We start from the raw sequence: 24,456 nt of genomic DNA, 5'->3' as shown, positions 1-24,456 counted from the left end.
TTTTTGTTTTGTATAATTGTCTTTCATTCCTTATTGCACTTCTGAATGAATTAAAAACGCGCAAGCGAAGTAGCCGAAATATAACCAAGATCCTGTTTAAAGGGACATTGATCATTGCCAATCATACCAGAGCAAACAAGATTCATATGAAATCCTACAGAAACAAGCTCAGTAGCCGAACGTTTAAACATATCCCCGTTTAATTGCCCTGGGTAAACGCAAAAGACATTAAACACAAAACAAACAATCGCAAACCAGAAACATGGAACAACAGCACAGCACTGGGGGTAAACCAGCATGTGATCACAACCTCACTCTTATCCCAACAATCACGAATAAAAAAAACGTATACCTAGGAGACACACAATTCAACGCGAGGATTTTGCAGTTTTCACATTCGTTTTACTTGACTTGCTTATTCCTATTAAATTAATCAGTATAACTGATTGGGAGATTGAAATATACGCCGTGTACATGAACAGGCAAAAGGCGCAGTTGAGTTTCTAGTGTATACTCGCTGTTTGCGCTTAAATCCTTCCTAGTGCTATCATACATGCAATTATAATTATGTAAGACATACACAAAAACATGCGTTACGTATTGAACAGAAAAGTAACATGTTCATGTACCTGTATATGTAGCGTATAACAACCACGTTAATCTAACCGAGTGAGCCCTAGTGTGGGCTGTCAAATGAGGTTAAGGATGTTATAAAACAAGAATACATGTACAAATGTTGTCTAGCATTCAACATTGTCACATCGGTAATCTCGCTGTAGTTGTAGCTGGTCATATGAAGACCATGCTGTTATATAATATTAATACATGTTCCGACGTTACAGTATAATTAAAGTGTCGGTATTGAATGTATTCTTTGTTGAGTCAATGTTTGACAGTTTCAAAATGTTAATTTATAAAATTAATATGCTTCGATTTAAGCCATAAATAAACCTGTAGTATCCGTTGTTTAAGTAATTTCAATTACGAGAGTAACTTGTGACGTCACTGTTTTGTTTCATGGTGTCACGGGAAACGCTCAATGATTAGCATTCCTTATAAGTGAATAGCTTTGTTATAAATATAAAAAGGTCCCGCCACATTTTACTTGTTTTCGTTCTGAAATGGGAGTTTATGTACAGACAAAACAAAACAAACCCTCTCAACCGTGTTTAATCATGTATAGCTGTCATTCATATATTGTACATGTATATACATACATTTAAAGACTTAGTTATGTTGATAATATAGCCGAAACAACTTTAATAAACCCAGCATCCAATAACATTAACAAAGACTCTGTCTTATTAAAGGCAGAAGGCGCAAGACCAAATCACTTAAAGTTCACCATTGCGTGTTGTATAATTTAATTACCGCCATTTATTCATAGAGTTCAAACGATGTATAAATATTTAGTATCAGCTATTTGCAGCAGATCCAACACACTTCTACAATATTGTTGTAGAAGTAGTATTCAACAATATAACACGTTTTTCACTCTCGACGTAAGAGTGAACGAACTTGGACCAAAGCTTCAAAGCTGCACTCTCACAGATGTACCATTTTTACAACATTTGTATATTCTGTCTCGGAAAGAGCATTTTTTGCGTAAATATCTGCAGACCAATGATAAAAGGTTGCTGACAAAAGATCAGATTTTCATATTTCCGTTCGAAAAATAATATTTTATGGCTTAATCCGTTACTAACGGTTTAATAGAAATGCATTTAACATCAATTTTTGAACTTAAATATAAAAATCTTCGATCTATTTTTTGTCAGCAGTCTTATATAACTGGATTTTTGCAAAAATTGGCTCGTTCCAAGACAAGAAATTAAAAAGTTGTCAAAACGTTCAATATGTGAGAATGCAGATTTTCAATAAATTTTTGTGCTAAGTTTTCAGACAACGTCACGTGGTTCTGAACATCATTCGGCTGGTTTTTAAAGATAAATATTCATCTATGAACGACATTGAAGAGTGTGAATACGTTCCAGGTGTCAGATAATCTCCGTTTAAGTTTACGCGAAAGCAAACATTGTACCACCACGCCCCATGATATACGGAAGCACAGTTACCGCCATATAGGTCATTGTCCCTATCAAAGGTCGTGAACGCCATATTAATTGCCCCGTGTGTGCTCGTGAGATCATCAGCCATTGCAGATGAAACTGAAACAATAAACTAGTTTAACAGATTGTATTTGTTTTCAAGCATAAAGTGTATGTACGGGAATAAGTACTTTTATCAACGATCGTATCCTACGACCACCTGCTTTATCAGTGTCCCTGATTAGTAATGATACATATTCAGAAAAAGATCCAAAGGCGGCAGGCGCCAGTCAAATAAAATTTGAATTTCTAAGAAAACCTTTAAATTAAATGTGCGTAACTTAATTCAACGACATAACAATTGTGTTGAATTGTCGAAATAATAATATCGTTTATAATACATATACTATATACTTCCGCTGTAGTCTGTTTTGTTTCCAATGCGCAATATGTATGTTGGAGGGGCCTCTATTCGGAACCTAGGATAAACTACATATCCGAGGTTTCCATTAGCTCTTTGTATATCGATTCGTAATTCGTTGGTTGTTCTTGACGTCATCTCATGCACCAGGGACAATCCTAATATGTGAAAAACCTTCATATATGTAAATTTATTTCTAAAAAGTTCAAGAGATATAACCTCTAGTATTACAGTAAAGGATTTTACACAGGATGATGTGTAGGTATATGAAATAACCATATTTATGGTGCGACCTGTCGACCCAACCTGAAGGTTCGTTATATGATTTATTCATTATTATTGTATCACCAGTCTTTGTAATATATTTCCGTAAATAAAACGCACACGAGTATGTATTTACTATTTCTAAGACTTAAAAGGCCATCAGTCAGTTGTGATATTGTACTATGTTAAATAATCCTACACTGACGTCTTACCAAGCCAAAACTCCCCACTTAGTGAACCAAACCCGGCCTCATAGGAAAAGAAGTTCCGGTAGAAATCGACACTTCCGTTGACGCGATGCTGAAACATCTGAAAACATATTGGGTCTCTAGAACGTTTTTAAACAAATAGTACGGTATGATTCATTCAGTGACAGGCGATGTTTGTATCCGGACGGTGGTTACTTTAAATAATTATCGGTTTATGTATTGTGTTTTTCTTTATTCTTCGTTGTTTTCAAATGATTCGTGTTCATAAGAGGCTTATTTGTGTATTCTTTTAAGTATTGAAAATTAAAAGAATTAAAAAGTGTGCGGGTACGGCCATAAACGCTAGTTTACCCCCCCCCCCAAATCGGTTCAAATTAACGACAATACCAAGGTGATTATTCAATAATTCATCTGTAAAGCTAATTTGATCAGGGTGTGGTTAATTGGTCAATGGCGATGTGTGTTGTGTATATGTTTGTGTCTCTAGCTTATTGGTTTTAAATGGTTTATTGTATAGCTGCCCCAACAAGTATATGTATAATTATATGTGTGCACAAAGAAATAAATAACTTTTTGAAAGAAATAGCATTCAAAAATCGTTGCGATCAACTGTATCTTACGAAGTAGTGAGCGTCATGAGAACAGGTCACACCAACACGCGTGCATTTTGATGTACAAATACTGTTTTGACAACGAACTTTAAAGCATTTGGAAGTTTAAGGTGTGTACGAAAAAGGTCTACGAGTGACTTTCGGGTAGTAGAGAAGTTTATAATTTAGTTTGTTTTGAAAAAAGGCTCTGTTTGAACTCCCACACCCCTCCATTGTTAGATACAAATTTACCGAACGTGTCATACTGTGGTCGTTTTGTTACTATTTAGGAAGACTAAAAAGGGCACGTGGATCAAAATAGATTTAGTTCATTTTTAAACTATTACTTAAATGTTTGTTTACTCACTCCACTTAATTCACAGTACCTTTAAAGCTAATTACTTTAAAGAATGGAATTTTACAGGCACATTACACTAGTATATCAGAGCTATATTTTAATATATATTGCAGCAACAGCACTATTGAACAAACACTTTACAGTAACGTACAAACGGGGACATTTAACATAAAGCATTTTACTTCAAAACACAATTCCTAGTTATACATCAAATCGTTTATATTACCGTCCACCCCCCTCCGTCCGTATCCATATCACAGACCACCTTTGCTTGACTACTTGTGTTCCAGGTTGTGATGACATAGATTGAAGAAGGTAGATCTGGGTGAGCTCTGTGTATCTCAGAGCAATCGGCATACGCTGCAATTTATACACACATACGCTTTGACAATATCACAATAACACATAGAAAAATGGTTTGCTGCCAACAATTATGATCCCACTTTCGATATCAGAATGATTAACTTTTTCAAAAACCGTATGTTTATTCAAAGAAAGAAAGAAAATGGTCAGCACTAACATAAAATTGATATCGCTCTGTTCAACGCGTTGAATCTTATTTTACTGATGTATAACATCGCTAACGACATATGAATCTTTAGCAGCAGCATTTGTCTACCACGTAAAAATATGCTAAATATGGAATAAATGGCATTGCTAGAAAGTAAAATTATGCTGCAAAAAACGTAAACAAGAGCCCGACAGATCAACATCGGTGAATATATTGATCTCTGAACACTTACCGATACTTTAGTTCATGAAACGGCCACATGAATTGCAAGTTTTCGGAAAAGCAATGCCACGATTTTTTGTAAAACTGGGAAACTATACAGATGATTGTTTGAGTTATTCTTCTTATCACGTAAAATATGTATCGCCCTCATACTAGCTGACTTTGACAAGTGTAAGTTTGTTTTCATGGAAAACTGTTTTTGCCGATTTTGTGACCATCTGGTGTCTTGTCCCTTTATTTGAATTTAAATGTAACATTGATGTGTTCGTTTTTCGGGTCATGTTAGTTTGATTGATGGTAACTAAGCCGGAGAAGTGGGTTTACTCCGGGTTCTTCGGTCCCTCCCATAACACTAGACCACACGCTCGCGCAACATGGTGCCAATAAGAGTAACTACGTCTAAGCTTATATACTTGTCTATATTATCGTTGTCCACGAAACAATGTTTTTACACATGACTTCTGAAACTAACCCTGGACCTGTGTTAAGCATTGCTGATTGCAAAGGTCGGCGTTACAGCACGAGTCGCAGCCTTGGTCAGCGTAGGATCGTTCATTAAGTTTGTCTCGCTTTCCGACCAGTACACCACCGGAATGGTGAGTCACACAAGCCTTAAATGAAAGTTTATTGGTAAGTCATAAATCGAAAAAAATGTAATTTTAAATGCCTTTAGGTTTTATGGGAACAGTTCATAATTTAGATTACCCGATACATGCACCAAACGAATGCTTGTATTGTCATAACAAATATGTTAGCTTAATATTCTTAAGTTGTAGAACTACGATTGAAGCAACAAGGAAAATATTAATAGTCATTCAAAACAATCGTACTGTTTAAAGGCACAAGTTATAACAGATTACGTATGAGAGACAATCTTTAAACACAAAATTAACTTGTACCACTTTGAGATACTACCCATGCATCAACACTCTTTATTGATAATACAATAAAACAGCAGGGACAATCCCTGGCCTTAATGATTAAAATATTTAGGGTGATTTAAGTTAAATAATACTGTACTTAGTCATTGTAAGGCTCGGTATTATAACAACATAAATTGTGAGTTCGGACCGACTGTTTATTGCCACCACACGGCACCCATAAAACTACAGCGATGGCCAATAACTCAAGGAAATCTACAACATGTATTTGGAATACTGCCTTGCACGGTCACCCAAACAGTAAACAATTTGTCGAAACTTGTTTTCAAACTGGAATTTTACAAGACCAGCAAGTGACTACTTTAAATCTGCACTCTCAAAGTTATATACCGTTTTTACAATTGTTTTAGTCTTTGTCTTGGAAAGAGCAAATATTTGCGTGAATATCTGCTAACCAATGCTAAAAGATGGCTGACAAAAGATCAGATTGCAGATATTCATATTTCCGTTCGAAAATTAATGTTTTATGGTTTAAACCGTTACTAACGGTTTACGAAAAAACATAAACATCAACTTTTGAACTTAATAGGCAACCGTTACGGCTCCATCGCTCCTTCGGTCTTTTCTAGCGAGAATAGATGACGCCATTTTAGTGTACAAAGCAATCAAGTAGTAGAACCATTGCACTTCCAGGCACTACCTAGAACAGCAGAAAGGAGAACTTACTTCCATTTTGCATAGTATACGTATAAGCATACAACTTCGAAATAAACACACTTACAAAGGCCTTTTGGCACTTGGACGTGAAAACCATGGTTCCAAATAGTTGATTCCCAGTGACGCTACATTCCTGCAAAGTATACCTTATAAATTATCGTTATACTATAGAATAACATGCATTGTTTTGTACGTCAATTATAATTGTTATGAGTACGATTTGTAAATTTTGAAACCAATGTATACGTCTGTACCGGAAACACGTAAACTATAATAAACTATTTACTTCTCCACTCCTACAAAATTCAATATTGTGACATCTGCCGGCTGGTACTGGATCATGGCAGCTGTAGCAAATAAGGCCCCTGTCGGAAGGGTAGTCTGGAAACAATATATCGAATGAATGCCACTTCGCAAACAGACTTCCTAATCATATCGATTAACCGGTTCACTAAAATACTGCTTTGCGTTGGCAAATTGGATTTATTCATTTACAAAATCCATTTGCTTATCAGCCTTATTATACTGTTACTCAGTTTAAATTACTTATTTTTTCTGCACGAGCTAAAGGAACCCGTTTTAAACACCAACTACTGAATTACAATAATACTTAACTGTGCTCTGAACAACATCATATATTTAAATCATGTTCAAATGTACCCGAATATTCTGTATCACGTGAGCTAAAACTTTCCCGGTTCATAACACAAGAGCTTTGGAATCACATGAAGCCTAAGTAATACCGACTGGTACTTCATAATCATGTAATTTGTATTACATGGGCTACTATCAAACCCTAGTTCACTACGAATCTTGGTCACGCGGGCTAAAACTTACACAGTTCACCAAACACATCGGTACCATGTGAAGTAAAATCTTACCCATCGGGACCATTCGACTTAAACTCCTAATTTGCTACCGCGTATTAAAATCTTACTCCATTCCATACGTATTAAATTTTGACCCATCGGTACCACGTGACTTAAAATCTTAATCATCGGTACTATGTGTATAACAATCTTTCCCATTGGTACCATGTGAATTAATTTTTTACCAATCGATAATATGTGTATGCAGATCTTACCCGGTTCTCCACACGCCTGATGATTACATAAATTGGATCCACAACAGTTTGTACATCTGCTGGATTGGGACGTTGAGGTAATGTTGGTGCAAATCTGGAATTATTTAGATCTGAAACACCTATGCCCATGAATGTTTCTGAAAATCCATATTTTAGTGTTAGAGACACTTGTTTTACCTTTGTTTAAAAATAATTTCAGATGATAATGAATACCGGTAATTGGCTTAATTTTCAAAGTCCTTTGTGACATGATTAAGCATAGCTCAATATGTTGTGTTGTTAAAATTTAAATACTATTTTTATCTTTAAGAAATTACAGACTCTAAAATTAAACTAGGCGCACAATTTTGTTTTGGTATAATTAGTATAATATTATTATCTTAAAGTAATTTCAGACCTTTGAAATATCATTTTTATTGTAATCACGAAGTAAATGAATTGTGTAAGTATTTTGAATAAATGAAAAAAGAGACTTAAGCTTGTTATGCCTAATTTTTGTTCGATTATATAAATCCAGTTTTTGAATAACCACCTTAAATAATATGCTTAAGATAAGAAACACGTTATTTTGCATTGTATAAACCATTGCGTTTTTGTTGTTATTGTGCATTGTTAGTAATACAGCGGCGTTTGTAGTATTGAAAGAAAATTTGATCTTTATACGCTTAATTATCTTAACTATAGTTTATATGATAATTCTTAATGAGGTTACGAAAAATACCACTATGATTAAAATTGTGATTAGAAATTGTATGTTTATGTGCTGAAAATACGCAATACTTTGAACATTATTTTTGATAAACGACAGGCTTTTACGCCTAATTTCCATGTTGATAGTAAAGTCAAATAATAGTTCACAATTGATTTGTCTAGTCAATATACGCCTAGTCAGCAGGCAATTGAATAGACTTATTTGCTTTTGTTTATTAAAGAGAATTCTCGAACTCCTGCGATTTTGGATATACGAAACAAATGCATTAGTTAAGAAAGCACGTCCCTCTAAAGTCGAACGGTACTTACATTTGCAGGTGAACATCCTAAAATGTAACTAGTTTCTCCAATGTCATTTACAGATCGGTCAACGTAACATACCTGAAAACAATAAAAAAATATAGAAACTACGTTCAAATGTATATTGACGATAACTGTTTTAAGTTATTGACAAGATTTAAGTTTTTAAAAATCGACCGACACGAGACGACACCAATAGCCGAACCATCGTTTTTTTATTTTGTTTCAAGAACAGACGTGCTAATCATAACCACTTTTTAGAGGGTTTTTCTTTCGTAATTTAACATAGCTTAAAAATGAATCTTCAATTCTTAAATGTGATGAATCTGCAATTACCAAAACACGTTTCCCGCCACACTCAGATCTATTGGGCGGTTGCAAAGTAAGCAAACATTCAAACGTCAAACGTCAAATCTTGGACATTTTACGACGGACTTGTTATTATCCTCCAGGTGAACAATTACGGTGATACAATAATGGTTGTGAACTTACAAACCTAAATACGTTCATCTGCATCCTTTTAACGACGGATGTACAAATAGAAACACCATTGACATCCGATTGTAGAAAATCTACCTACGTCAGACGGCGGACACTCAATAACTGTTGTAGAATAAGCGTCTATACGCCATTTAACGATGGTTATTCATTTAGCAACCATTCGTTCGTCTAATTGTATTCATCCATTAACGGTTGCATAATTGACAAAGATACTGGCGTTAAACAGCAGTCACTCGACGATAACTGTCAATTAACAAACTTAAACTTTTTAATTCAAATTGCAGACTTTAAAAGACGGGTTTACGATTTGCAAACCCTCTTTTACCAGTATGTTGTTATTCAATTCAACGGCGGTTATACGATAAACAAACTTGAAAACGTCACACTGCGAATATCAAATCTGCTTGAACCAAATTACGTACGCCCGTGCTGCACAACTAGAGAGTATACGAACGCCAAAATACAAACATTCGGGAACAGTTGTACAATAATCCATTCACGTCAAAGTACGGACTATCAGCGATAATCTTACAACGTAGAAAACCAACGTAATTCTGACCGCAGTTATTCAATGACGTTTTTAACGAAGTTTTAGAATGCGGAGATTTTGAGACGCGTATATGATTAACAAACATATTTACGTAAGATTGCGGACGTTCAACGACGATGATACAATTTGCAAACCTATGTTTTAAGACTGCGGTCATTTAGCGACGGTTGGACTATAACCAACCATACTAATGCAAGACTGTGGTCAATTAACGACGGTCGTACAAAAAGCAAACCTACTTTTGTAAGACTTTTGTCATTTAACGACGGTCGTACAATTAGAAAATATTCCTGTGTAAGACTGCGGTTATTAAGCGACGGTCGTACAATAAGCAGGCCTACTTATGTAAAACTGTGGTAATTTAACGACGATCGAACAACAAGCAAGCCTACTTATGTAAAACTAAGGTCAATTAACAATGGTCGTACAATAAGCAAGCCTACCTATGTAAAACTGTGGTAATTTAACGACGATCGAACAACAAGCAAGCCTACTTATGTAAAACTAAGGTCAATTAACAATGGTCGTACAATAAGCAAGCCTACTTATGTAAAACTGTGGTAATTTAACGACGGTCGTACAATAAGCAAGCCTACTTATGTAAAACTGTGGTAATTTAACGACGGTTGTACAATAAGCAAGCCTACTTTTGTAAAACTGTGGTAATTTAACGACGGTCGTACAACAAGCAAGCCTACTCAAGTAAAACTGTCGTCATTAATGGCCCAGTCACATAGCCCGGCCGATGTCCGGCATCGGTAGAGCTCGGTGGATATTTTTGGTGCCACCGAGCTCTCCTCATCGGAAGCAGAGCTCGGTGACGTGAACGGACTCCGTCCGGACATCTTCAGGTGACCGACCGAACACCGGCCGGTGACCGTACGGAGTCTCTCTCAAAATGCGAGTTTTTTCTGCCGATGTGGCAGCAACTACCGGCCGGAGGTCGGCCGGACATCGGAAGGAATACGGCCGGTACCCGAGCAGGTAACAGGACACCGTGCGATCGCCGGCCGGGTTGTTAACGGGCTTTGAACAATGACCGGCCGATGCTCGTCCGATGTAACACGGACTTGGGTGCCGAGCTATTCCGTTCTTCCTTCCTGACATTGTCAGTTCATCACTATGGCTGCACCGAGGAGACTTCGAATGGCACTGCTCGAACACGAACTGGCTCAAGTAAGGTTCCAGTACAACCTGTTCCTGGCGGCAATACTAGAAGCCGCCGAGAGGGAGCGACAGAGGGCCCGCAGAAGAGAAAGACGCTAGTGGGTGCGAGAGTTTATCCTACGCAGACCCCTTTTCGGCCAGTACGAGACTCTCATGAAGGAACTCGAGGCCGAGCACGCTGCCGACTTCAAAGCCTTCCTCCGCATGGAGCCACAGATGTACTATGAGTTGCTTAACCGAGTTGGCCCCCGCATTACCAAGAGTACAACGTAAGTTAATCCGTATTTTGCAAACAAAATTCCCTCCAAACATTATTTTCTTGCTAAGGTTTAATCATATTTCATCCTCTCCTGTTGCAGGCATCGAACCCCCTTGGACCCTGGACTGAAGCTGGCAATCACCTTGAGGTTTTTGGCGACCGGAAGCAGGTACCACGATCTTGCGTTTGCGTTTCGTGTCCCACACAACACCATCGCCCTTTTCATCCCCGAGGTGTGTCAGGCCATCTACGACGTATACGAGGATGAGATGTGGGCCACTCCCCAGACAGAAGATGAATGGCGCCCGGTGGCCGAGGGATTCGGAGACAGGTGGAACTTCCCCCACTCTTGTGGCGCGATCGATGGGAAGCACGTCGCAATCAAGAAGCCCCCCAAGAGTGGCTCACTCTACTACAAATATAAAGGCTTCTTTTCTATCGTCATGCTTGCGGTGGTAGACTCGAACTACAAGTTCATCTGGGTGGATGTGGGGTCACCAGGGTCGTGTTCCGATGCCGGCATCTTTAACCGGTCGCGGCTAGAGCAAGGTCTTTGTGAGGGAACGATCGGACACCCCAACCGGATTCGCTGCCTAATGACGACCGGGACACACCCTACTACATGGTAGGAGACGACGCCTTCCCCCTTCGGCAATACATGTTAAAGCCCTACCCTCATCGTCACCTGGCACGGGACGAGCGGTTCTTCAATTACCGGTGTTCCAGGGCACGCCATGTGGTTGAAAATGCGTTTGGTATACTTGCCAATCGCTTCAGACGTCTTCTAACAACCCTGGAAATGAGACCGTCGACAGTTACTAAGACCGTCATGGCCTGCATGACCCTTCACAACCTCATGAGGACTCGTTACCCCAACATCCAGAATGCCGATCTCGACCGGGAAGATGAGCAGGGCCAGTTCATCGCGGGTGCATGGCGAGACCAAGCCGTGCTCGAAGATGTGCAAGCAGCAGGGAACGGATCATATATATATACTAGCAGAGATATCCGGCCGGGTTACGGCCGAGTTCCGGTCGAGTTCCGGCCGAGCAACGGCCGGTGTCCCTTACATCGGTCAGCCACCGGTACTATACTTTCCAAGGCTCTGTCCCACATCGGCCGGAGCTCGGTCGGAGTTCGGCTGGTGTCCGTTAAAAAAAAACTCGTCCTCTGGTTGTCTCAGATGCACGGGACACCGGCCGATACTCGGCCGTGCACCGGCCGACGTGTTTTCCGATGTGGTTACGATGGGGCTGCGATGAGGGAGCTCGGTGAGAGCCCGTTGAAATTTAGCTCCGAAGTTAAAATTTCACCGAGCTGCCACCGATGCGGTTTTAAGCAACAAACGCCACGGATGTCCGGCCGGTGTCCGGCCGGTGTTCGGTGAAAATCGCGAGTCATAACGACGGTCGTACAACAAGAAGGCTTACTTGTGTAAGACTGTCTTCATTAAACGACGGTCGTACAATAAGCAAGCCTACTTATGTAAAACTGTGGTAATTTAACGACGGTCGTACAATAAGCAAGCCTACTTATGTAAGACTGTCGTCATTAAACGACGATCGTACAATAAGCAGGTTTACTTGTGTAAGGCTGTCATCATTAAACGACGGTCGTACAATAAGCAAGCCTACTTATGTAAAACTGTGGTAATTTAACGACGGTAGTACAATAAGCAAGCCTACTTATGTAAGTCTGCGGACATTTAACGGCGCTTGAATAATGTGAAATCACAATTACACCAGACTTTGCACATTAAACGACGGCCGTGCAATTCGCAAACCGACTCACGTCAGACAGCGGACATCAAACGACGGTCGTACAACTAGCAAACCTACTTACGTCAGACAGCTAACATCTAACGACGGTTGTACAACTAGCAAACCTACTTACGTCAGACAGCTTACATCTAACGACGGTCGTACAACTATCAAACCTACTAACGTCAGACAGCGGACATCCAACGGCGTTCGTTGAAATAACAAGCATACTTACATCCGAGTGCGGACATTCAACGACAGTCGTACAATGTCTCGGCTGGGCAACATCGTTGCATTTTAAACACAACAAACCTGTAAGTGATATTGGTGTTTTCATAGTGCATGCTTAGAAACGTAGACGTATCCGGGACAAATATGGAAATGATGGCAATATATATGTATTGATTTTGTTTTTCTTGAAACATATCTAAATATATTTTCAGCCTTGTCAAACACCCATATGGTCATTATATTTTAATACCGATAACAATTCACTGATTTAGCAATGAAAGACGACATTAGAATATTACAATATGTATTCAATATTTACCCTCAGAAGCGCGCACAAGAAGGCTTATTCCTATAACAACGTAGAGCATGTCCTAAGACGTTCGATAAGGCTTCTGTTAAGCGCCTATCAAATGTGTTTGCTTTATATTATCTATTATGTTCTAAATGTAAACCTCGGTCGATCCCATAATTCGCCTGGGGCCATACTAAAGTGAAATTATTGTTTAGCGAAAGGACAAGATTTTCAAAGCTGACAACCGCACAGGACATTCTATCAAATTTCACTATTATCAATATAATTATTGAACTCAGTTTTTCTTTGTTGTTTGTAGATATTCGAGTTAAATTGTACTTTGTCGGTTTTGGTCGTTTAAACCAAACACGCATGAATACGTTAAACAAAGAATCTGTTCGGCCTTATCTTTGTTGTCAAATTCGAAATGTGGCTAGTTACAGACATCGCTAGTGGTCCAAATAGATAATGGGAGTTGAAAAATTCATCCAGGCCAGGCCTGCACCTAATATAATGCCAGCGTACAAATTGTACACCAAAGTTGAACTTATGAAATATCTTGAAATGTTTAAAGCTGTTAACTCAATTATTAAGCTTTGCATTTTTTCAATAGTCTTGCTACGCTTGAAAATGTGTCGCATCATTTCATATTACATCGTTTGTTATAGCATTTGCCATAGATAGATTGTTTAGTCATGAGTCTTAAGAGAGGTAACGATTCTTTACCCTGAACAAGAAGTGAATGAGTTACACATGGCAAAATGGTACTTGATGAGAAATGAATGCATAATCCATGGATTTAGGTAACACTTCATTGTCCTTAATGAGAAATGAATGCATAACCCGTGGGGAGAGGTAACAATGCATTTTCCTTAATAAGAAATGAATGCATACCCCGTGGGGAGGGGTAACAATGCATTGTCCTTAATGAGAAATGAATGCGTAAACTATGGATTGAGGTAACACTGCATTGTCCTTAATGAGAAATGAATGCATAGCCCGTATGGAGAGGTTTGAAGATTTGACTTCGCCTTGTACTGGTTTCTGATTGTATTTATAAATCACATCGAATAAATACCAATGTCATAAACAACAAGTTGAGCAATCAAAGAAATATAATATAAAAACAAGCGATCAATTCCCTAAGCAACCGCAATAAAACAATAAACTTTATTCACATTTTTTTTATAAATATAAAGCCTTATAAGCCAGAGGTTATTAATAAACATTATGATTTTTATTATAAACGAATAACAAAACTAACGAAAAACAAAAACAACCAATAGTCTATGTCTGTATGAATCAATTAATCACAAAAGCTGCTGACTTAATAAGTAAAGAAATGTGAAGGTAAACGGCAAGAAAGAAACACAAATATGCAAATCGTGATTATGTTAAATAGGCATAGCAGTATGAAACTTACAGTACACAATTTATAAATAAAGTTGCATAAGGGACAAAAATACCGTAAACAGTAACGGACAGATATTGTAAAAACAAACAACATTTTAATGCATTATGAATAACAATATCAAGAATATGCAGTGGTAACACGGGTATTTCCTTGCAATGAGTTGTATCACACTTTGCTTTAACATGAAAACACTTTGCAAGACAATAGGATGTAGGTGTGGGACAAATACATGTCTTAATTAAAATACTGCAATGTTTATATAATGTGAACCAATATTGCCGAAATGCAAACCATTTGACTCTTATGTCGTACATACCAAATTACTTAAAAAGCACAACATCTTTGTCATAAATTGTCTTGAAATGTATTTCACATTGTGTTCATGATAACACTTCTTTAAATATCTATGCGAAAAGCTACAGAAACAAGCTCAGTAGCAAAACGTTTAAACATAAACCCGGTTTAATGACACTGGGTAAACGCCAAAGACATAGAACATAAAATCACAAACAATAAACATGGAAGAACAGCACAAAACTCCACAAGCAACACAGTGCATATACACTATATATAAACAATTTAGGTATGTTTATCAAGGATTGCTAGGTACCGCCTTGGAATAGTCAGTTAAATGTAAAATTACTGGGGGTTTAAACCAGTTTATGTGAACAAACCTCACTCTTATCCCAACAAACCTAAATCAAGATAGAACGCAAACGGTAAATATTGTCAAAATATGCACTAACTTGAAGAAACTTAACAATAAAACAAAAAATAGTAAACCTAAAGGTAAACCCTAAGTACTTCTATGATTAGAGATCCCAACTCCAGCTGCATATTCAACCGTATATTTTGTTTCAGGAATTCATCTTCAAAAACTAGAAGGCAAGTGCTCTTCAAAATGTTGCCTTTATATTCACGGTTTAAATAAAATCCAATTCATTGAGTCTATCTGCCCAACTACCTGCTGGAAACATTTTAATTTTATTTCAAACATCACCATAAAAATCGGGATTAACAATACTATTAGCAATCAGCGATTTAAGAATAGTATTGTACTTTGATATGAGATTATAATGACCATTAATACATTTCGAGAAAGTTTTCCTTAATTTATGATATCTGAAACCCTGTTTTCGAAGTTTTTCCATAATAAGTTTACTGCGAGAGCTGATTGTTTTACCTCTGTACATATTCTAGCAAATCTTATCAACTGTGCAATAAAAACATCATATGATGGTGAACTAGGAACATCTCCATCTTAAGAAGGGTAATTAATTATTATTATTATTAAAATCATTACGTTTATCATAAATATTGATACTCAATTTATCTTCCTTTACTTCGAGTGGCAGATCTAAATGGGATGCTTTTATAATGAATGTATTAGATTTATTAAATTGCAATTGTGAAGGGTATATTGATTGAATATTATCTGTAAACACAGAGTTATTTCAACTTAGAATATATCTAAAAGTACTATTAAATTTATCAACAAGAGAGAGATCTCCAGACTTAGATATTTTCAACATATATTCACTTTCATAGCAGTATAAAAAGAGATATGCAATTAAAGGTGCATAATTGACACCCATTGGAGTTCCAATTGTTTGCTTATATAAACATTTACCGAATTTTAGAAAATAATTATTGAGCACAAAATGTAAAACTTCAATGACATCTGTGCATGTCCAATAGATATATTTATCTGAGCGATCATTAGTAAAAAAAGCTTTTTTAACATTAACTGCCATGTAAGTAGTTTTCTTTCTCGCAAAATTGTTTTCGATAAGAGGAGTCAATTTGTTTTTAACTAAAGATTGTGGAGTGGATATAAAGAGCGTTGAGAAGTCATATGTATTAAGCATTGATACCTTATACAGTCTATTTTCAAAATTATTAACTAAAACTAAATAATTATTGATAGACCAAACGAGATTAATACCAGAATTCTAATAAACTTTGCTACAGTATTTTTTCACAAGAAACTTAATAGCAGATAAGCAGGATGTTACCTATTCAAGCTTTAAATACACGTATTGACGATACGTTTCAGTTTTTCTTGTTCAGGAATGGTGAGCACTCGCTTTATTATTATTGTTTTTATGATTGTTAATGCTATTATTATGGGAACGTTAAGTTGCAGCTTAAACACAATAACGAGACACTGGCGATCAATGTAATGTTAAAATCAAACGTTATTAAACTTTTTGTTCAGTATGGCAGATCGAAAGTGTAATAAACCAGGAAGTGATCATTGAAATTGTCAATGTCGAGCAATTCAGAATGGGATACAGATACAGAGAGCCTGTCATATTTGTTCAGCTTGAAAACCGCTGACAGGAAACTTGTAAAATAACCACCATTTTGTTGAACTGATTTCATGGTTTTCATCAAGACACCAGTCGTTCCATATGTGTGTGAAAGAAGATCAACATGATGACTGAAAATCAGTACGTCAGGCCTGCTATAGTCGTTGGAAAGCAACTCAACATTATGAATTAAAGTCGTTGGTCTTGTTTCATTCATCGGTGTGCGTGTCTCCATTCGTCGCCGTATATTCAGCTGCGAAGAAACAATGTAGTAGCCAGGCTGCCGGACAAAAATTTCGCCTTCGAGTTCAAAGCAGACGCAGTTATTGGTGTAAAAGGTTCGACAGTTTTTGTTCCACAGAACCTTGTGGTGACCTTGAATCAGAATAAGATTTAACATAATATGAGATATAGATACAAATATTAAACGATATGATATATAATGTTATTTTTTATTACCATCTATAATGTCGCTAGCTTTGAACTCCACAATTCCAACTGCTTTAGCGATGGGCTGTTTGTCGTTTGTTTTTCGTTCACAGGTAGCATACTCTTCTGCTATGTCAGTGAGACCTGTATTATGTAACAAAACATTACAATGTGTAGTCGATGGAGATGTCCTACACGAATTATGCACTTATTAATAGATGAATTCAATGTTTATGGCTCCGCGTTAGCATTCTTTGGGAAAATACTTAACTTATACTTACTTTGACCTGAACCGCCGTAGTGATACTGAGCTGCCATTTCCTGAAGAGTAATATTAAATGTATGTCTTTATAAATGCCAGACAAGATACATATCAACAAACTCAGGTCTGATTTTGAGGTTGAAGACGAATGAAGTAAAAATACTAACTATCTTTAATAAAACTATAGCATTGACACATTATGTTTAATTTAAATAGTCAAAAGCCAAACTTAGAGCGCATTGTAGCATGTGATTATTCTACAGTGTTTGACGAATCATTGGGTCTTTGGCGTTTACCCTGTGCCATTAAACGGGGTCTATGTATAAATGTTTGGCTACTGAGCTTGTTTCTGTAGTTTTTCACATACATATTGCAATTGTTATTGACAATAATTTATGCGTTACGTTTAACAATATATTTGATGTGTTTAAATGCATTGTGTTAATTTAATTTGAATAATTTAATATTTTGTAGCACAGAAAAACCTGATAATGACATGTGCTTTAGTCGGAATTATTTGATTTGCTTAAATAAACTATGAACTTAATGATTTACCATTTGAACCAATATCTGAGTAATACTATCAGCAGGTCCGCAACACATCCCATCGTCTCTTTGTTTGATAGTAGAACGACCAGCAGCTTCTGGGCCTAGGTTTGTGTTAACACTGGACTTCATTTTGTCGCATAAAATGCATGCTAAGCTTTCTTGAGGTTTTAAAGATGTTCTTTTAACAGCTAAGGCTATTATCAGAACAAGGAACGCAAGCGTTAGGATGACGTTTGCTACACTACAAATAAATGCTACTTGTTTTGATTGAATGCGATTGCATTTACCGGACCCCTGAAAAAATAACACATTATTTCACATTGCATCTTGCCGAGTTATAGAAGAACAATACATTAAAAATAACTTACGTACAAATGAATCAATATCAATAATTTTAACCATCAAGTTTGTCAACTTTTGCCTCAAGTTAACTTTCAACATATGTGTATTCGTATATAAATAACACTAACAACACAACATCTCAACTTTATATTTTAAAACGTACCCTTTCCTCTCCTGTGGGATTCGGACCGCTAGACATGATGCCCTTAGTACAGTTAAGGAGTTTACGGCTGGTCTCCTGCTTGTTGTGTATGCGCTACGATGTAACTGGTATCTGAACAGTGCTGATATCTGGCAGGATTAGAGTCCACAATGTTCCACCTGCATAAGGAGTAAAAAACAGGTTTGATCCGACAATCATTTAAGCTTATAGCATATCAGATATAAGGTTTTCTGTAAATTGTTCAAATAGAAGTTCATATGTGTTTATCATAATGACACGCACGCACGCACGCACGCACTCACGCACGCACGCACGCACGCACGCACGCACGCACACACTCACGCACGCACGCACTCACGCACGCACGCACGCACGCACGCACGCACGCACGCACTCACGCACGCACGCACGCACGCACAAACGCACGCACGCACGCACGCATGCACGCACGCACACACACGAACACTTACGCACACACGCATACACACACATATGCAAAAACGCACACACGCACTAAACTAAACTAAACTAGGCCTTTAATAAATTTTGAGAAATTTGGGTCAGATTATAAACATGTTACAGTAATGGTGCCTTCTTCTCTGGATTTACCGTTAAACTGTAGAATGTATTTAAGGCAGTTGGTTGTTTATTATAAAGGCATCTGCAAACGGTGAATTCTTTTAACTATATTTCTATAGATTTTTTTTTAATACATAAAAAAGTGATATTTTAAGATAGGGCTTACAAGCAGAATATATTCAGATAGAGACTATTGCCTCTGTTTGAAAAAGGTGTATAAATTAAATTAAAGAAGTGAATCACACGCATTGCTCTTTGAGGACTATTCGAACTAAAAATGAGTGTTGCCAATGTTAAATATTTGAGAAAGTTCCTTTACAGAATGTCGGTGTCTATTTAACCCAGATATATGCAATTCACAATGATTAAGGAAGTTAGAAAACAGATGTTAAGTGCAATGTAAACCATGGGTGTCATCTTACCGCATTCGCTATTATTATGATATAGACATGGTGATATAGAAGTGGATATGAAATTTACATTTTAGGCCATCCTATATACCAATGTATCGTACGCTTCTTGTTTTTTAAGCTTTGTAATAAAGATCGTCAGCAGCAAATGGTATAATACTTGAGAATTCTTTAGTTCGGATAGAGTTTTATTTACCCGAATATTATTATAAATCGTGATACATCATGTTAAAAGTGGCACTCGAATTCAAAATCAACTTATACACATGTATAACAAACATAACTTTTGTGTGATAAACCTTTAACCGCTTACTTAATATTTCACTTCGGACAATATTAATTACTAATAATAAGATTGTAACTTACGTGATTTAAATGACTGGTGGGCCTTAACAGATAAACTTTCGTCTCGTAAGGTAGAATACAATGTGTTTGCACCTTTTTTTCAAATTTAAAACGGTTGCTTTCATAAGAACCATTGTTAACGATATCAATTTATCCATTTCGATAAATTTAAACAATTGTATTAATTGTGGTACATCGTATTTGGGAGTAAGAGTGCATCTTCTGTGCAGATTTCTGAAAATAACGCCTAGTATTTATTCGAACTATTATTGCATACACTCGTTTGTCCTACTGTTGTTTATAAGATAACCCCTGATTGTTAACTAAGTAAACAGTGACATTTCATAAAATATTGTGACTTATATTTCCACACAATTAATTAAACCGTATCAACAATTCACATGATCTCGTAACAATACTTAGCAGGAAGTTCAGATGTGTATTACGCCCTTAAATTTGGCTATCACTATCCTAATCGAGTCGTAAGCAGTACAAAACCTTTTAAGAAAACTTCCAAAAATAAATATTTATATGAAAAACTACAGAAACAAGTACAATCATCGAGGGTTTAATCAGAAACCCAGTTTAATAACACAGGGTCAACGCCAAAGACATAGAGAACAAAAACGAACAATCGGAAACCGGAAACATGGAACAACAGTACAAAACGTAAGCCTTAAAGTTAAAAATATCACCAACTTGGTCTCAATGTTACCTTTTTTGGTCATTATTTTCAATACGTTTTGAAGTCAACTAAATTAATTATGTACATTAATTAAGAGATATGAAAGTCAAAGTAACCAAGAATTAAATGTTCAACATAATTGTTGGACAATATTGTATAATTTCCTTGTGTTCACTATAGCAATAAGACAATGTGACCTCGTTTAGGGACAAACCAATTTGAACCAAGATAAATATGAAATATTACATGATGAAAGAAGAACACATGTATCGTGGAAAGGATAAGTGAGTTTATAATTAATTGGGATACTAGTAAGTAAACATAATAGTAAATTGGGATAATAGTTAATTAGGATAACAGTTAATTGGGATAATATTTAATTGGGAAGATAGTAAATTGGGATAGTAGTTAATTAGGATAACAGTTAATTAGGATAACAGTTAATTGGGATAAAAATTAATTGGGGCAATTGTTAGTAGGATAATAGTAAATTGGAACAATAGTGAATTAGGACAATAGTTATATATGAATAACAGTTAATTGGGATAATAGTTAACTGGGACAATATTTAATTGGGACATTATTTCATTAGGATTACAGTTAATTGGGATAATAATTAACTGGGAAAATATTTAATTGGGACATTAGTTCATTAGGATTACAATTAATAGGGATAATAGTTAACTGGGCAAATATTTAATTGGGACATTAGTTCGTTAGGATTACAGTTAATAGGGATAATAGTTCATTGGTTCATTGGGATAAAAGTGCATTAGTGTAATTGTTAATTAGGACAATAGTTATATATGAATAACAGCTAATTTGGATAATAGTTAACTGGGAAAATATTTAATTGGGACATTAGTTCATTAGGATTACAGTTAATTGGGATAATAGTTCATTGGGATAAAAGTGCATTAGTGTAATTGTTAATTAGGACAATAGTTATATATGAATAACAGTTAATTGGGATAATAGTTAACAGGGAAAATATTTAATTGGGACATTAGTTCATTAGGATTACAGTTTATAGGGATAATAGTTCATTGGGATAAAAATGTATTGGTGTAATTGTTAATTGGGGTGATATTTAATTAAGATAACAGTTAATAAGGATTATAGTTAATTAGGATTATAGGTAAGTATAATAACAGTTATTTGCGATAATAATTAATGAGGATAAAGTTAATTGAGGTAAAAGTTATAATAAATTTAATTGAGATAATAATTAATTGGGGCAATAGTAAATTAGGATAACAGTTGATTGGGATAATAGTTAATTGGGATAAAAGTTTATTGGTATAGTTGGTAATTTGGATGATAGTTAATTAGGATAACAGTTAATTAGGAGTATAGTTAATTAGGATTATAGTTAAATATGATAACAGTTAATTGGGATAATAGTTATTTGGGATTTTTTGTCTACTGGGAACGTACCGAACGTTTTAATTGTTTTTCAGAAAATAACATATCAGTAGTTTTATCTTCACATACAGAGACCTTCTCAACGGCAATGCGACTTTAATAACGTGTGTGTATATTCTATATTTGTATTTCATATATGTGTAATGTGACGATGAGCTGTTCATGCTCAAGTAAAAAAAATAAAAATAAATACAATTTCTGTTCCGTAAAACCCAAACGTTAACTATCACAATGATAACAAACAGCGTTATGGTGTTTAATCTTAACAACACATATATCTACTATTATCCTAAACAACAAATGTGAGACTAAATTTGTCTAAGAGACACGGTTTTCAATATTACGTTAATATTATGAGTTAAAGTGAAACACATTTAAAGCTATTAAGTAAATATATAAAGATAATAGTCCTACCTTGGATAAAGATTATCTCAAACAAGACACTGAACTAACTGTTTTTCATTATGAAAATAAATATATGTAAAAGAAATTGTTAACATTCACATCACAATGTGTCATATTTTTACACTGTAAAGATAACTTCCTAGTTGTATTAATTATTAACGCATTTTTACTTCCTACTGAATCACAGGTTAGTATATTTCAATCGATTTACGTTCAGCAAACCATGACCGAACTATATAGGGCGCAAAGTTCAAAGTTACTTTTCCATCCAGTACGATTCATGAACATATATAAGGGTACATTGCTATGTTAATACGTACACTTGATTATCAATCCAGGGGTCGCAGGTTTGATTTCCCTCCGCACCACTAGACAAACACTAAGCGTTTTTTTCTGAGAGGCGTTAAATGGGGGTCCTGTGTGGCAGTGTTATACACTGGTGCACGTTAAAGAACCAGGGTTGCTCTAACCAGGGTTACATTCTGTACTATGCTCCATCTTAAAATATCTTTAAATGACTAGCAATTGTATCAGGGCACTCGCCGAATGGGCAAGGCTCGAGTGCGAGTATAAATAAGTTTACGCTCTGTCAAAAGGGTGCGTCCGCCCGGTTAGCTCAATCGGTAGAGCGTTGGAATCTGAATCGGACAACCCGGGTTCGATTCCCGGGCGGACCAGGTCACTTCTGTTGTGATTGGTTATGAAATCCTTTCTACGACCATTCTCACTTTACTACTGCCCATGGCATGTACAGAAGTTGTCAGTTTCTTGCAGAGGTGAAGGCACCTAGTACTGGTTCTGCCCAGGATAGGTGTGCGGTGATTGAACTGTCACTCTGGGACCCCTCAATGTGCTTACGCCGGGACCCGGAGTATAAACTACTTACACCACCACCACAACCATCCCAAAAGGGTGCACTTAACGTTTGATTCCCCGCCGCTCCACTAAACAAATACTTAAAGTATTTCGGGAGGGGCGTTAAATGGGGGGGGGCTGTAAATTCTGAATCTGTAAGATCGCAGTTTTAAGGAAGCGGACTCGATGGTGATTCATTTAAAATAAAACATTTTGCTACAAATATGAGTGAATAAACTTAAGGCAGTATAAACAAATGAACACAAAGTTGTGGAATTAAAAAATGTATAGCCAATGGTGATGTTTATACATAAGTCCTTATAATGAATAAGTCCTCTATCAAAACAGCCCCGAGAGCTAGTCCCTGCAATTACCATTTATTATAACTGTTTTAAATTAAGAGTTTTGACGATCAAAGTGATTGGATAAAAATGCGTGTTTATAAACCAATGACATTTGCTGTTATGTTGAAAAACCAGTCGTAGTTTACCATAATCATGTATGACATTGATTATAAAAATAAAGCATTATCGAAGGCAGCGACCTACACCAAATAAGTAAAGATATCAGATGTTAAATTGGGTAAAATTTAGATGTCTTAAAGGTACTGGTTCATGTTTTTGTAATGTTCAACTGTCTTTGTATGACAAAATAAAGTGTTGCAAATCATTTGGAGTGATAATACTAAAATACCATAAGCTGGAATTATCAGAAAATGTTAATATTTGCTAATTCAATTCTATTCAATTCTTAATTGTGGGTTCATTGTTACGTGAATGGTTGATTGAAGCTATCACATGATGTTATCAATATATTGCCAAGAGGTCAAAATATCCACTCCTTTTGTAAATTAAACCTGTTGGCTTTGTGGTTAAGGTGTAGGTTTTTTAGTGTGTGTGTTTTTGTTCTTTACTTTCGTTGGTTTATACCCAACTAAAATATTTTTTTCTTTGTTTAATTTCGATATCATAGAGTGCAATACTGATAAAATAAGTGTTGGTCCTAAAACATGAGCGTGTCCTTTTAAAGCTGCATTCTCACAGATTTACCGTTTTAACAACTTTTTTATTTTTTGTCCTGGAATGAGGAATTTGTTGGATAAATTTCTACAAACCAGTGATAAAAGACTGCTGACAAAATCAGATCGTAGATTTTCATATTTCCGTTCGAAAATGTATGTTTTATGGCTTAAATCGTTACTAACG

General features: G+C 36.2%; 2 protein-coding genes and 1 long non-coding RNA gene across 3 annotated transcripts; all 3 read right to left on the bottom strand.

Annotated features, from left to right (window-relative positions):
• Positions 1 to 1,610: 1,610 nt before the first annotated feature.
• On the bottom strand, positions 1,611 to 3,040 carry LOC128222510 (uncharacterized). Its single transcript, XR_008259163.1, has 3 exons — positions 2,946 to 3,040; positions 2,463 to 2,627; positions 1,611 to 2,168 (listed from the first exon to the last, which is right to left on the bottom strand). It is a non-coding gene; the product is annotated as an uncharacterized LOC128222510 (long non-coding RNA).
• A 2,719-nt stretch (positions 3,041 to 5,759) lies between these two features.
• LOC128221382 (uncharacterized) lies at positions 5,760 to 13,169 on the bottom strand. Its single transcript, XM_052929997.1, has 7 exons — positions 13,104 to 13,169; positions 12,789 to 12,865; positions 8,326 to 8,397; positions 7,306 to 7,399; positions 6,508 to 6,602; positions 6,286 to 6,354; positions 5,760 to 5,834 (listed from the first exon to the last, which is right to left on the bottom strand). Exons 1-7 carry the CDS (start codon positions 13,150 to 13,152, stop codon positions 5,760 to 5,762), a joined length of 531 nt encoding a protein of 176 aa, XP_052785957.1. The 5' UTR covers positions 13,153 to 13,169.
• A 4,078-nt stretch (positions 13,170 to 17,247) lies between these two features.
• On the bottom strand, positions 17,248 to 22,558 carry LOC128221381 (uncharacterized). Its single transcript, XM_052929996.1, has 5 exons — positions 22,406 to 22,558; positions 18,548 to 18,705; positions 18,049 to 18,336; positions 17,513 to 17,552; positions 17,248 to 17,375 (listed from the first exon to the last, which is right to left on the bottom strand). Exons 2-5 carry the CDS (start codon positions 18,581 to 18,583, stop codon positions 17,248 to 17,250), a joined length of 492 nt encoding a protein of 163 aa, XP_052785956.1. The 5' UTR covers positions 18,584 to 18,705; positions 22,406 to 22,558.
• Positions 22,559 to 24,456: the final 1,898 nt, after the last annotated feature.

This window comes from Mya arenaria, chromosome 16, assembly GCF_026914265.1.
Source record: "Mya arenaria isolate MELC-2E11 chromosome 16, ASM2691426v1".
Classification (NCBI taxonomy): Eukaryota; Metazoa; Mollusca; class Bivalvia; order Myida; family Myidae; genus Mya; species Mya arenaria.
The sequence above is the reverse complement of the archived record's forward strand: the minus strand, read 5'-3'. Positions and strand labels throughout refer to the sequence as shown.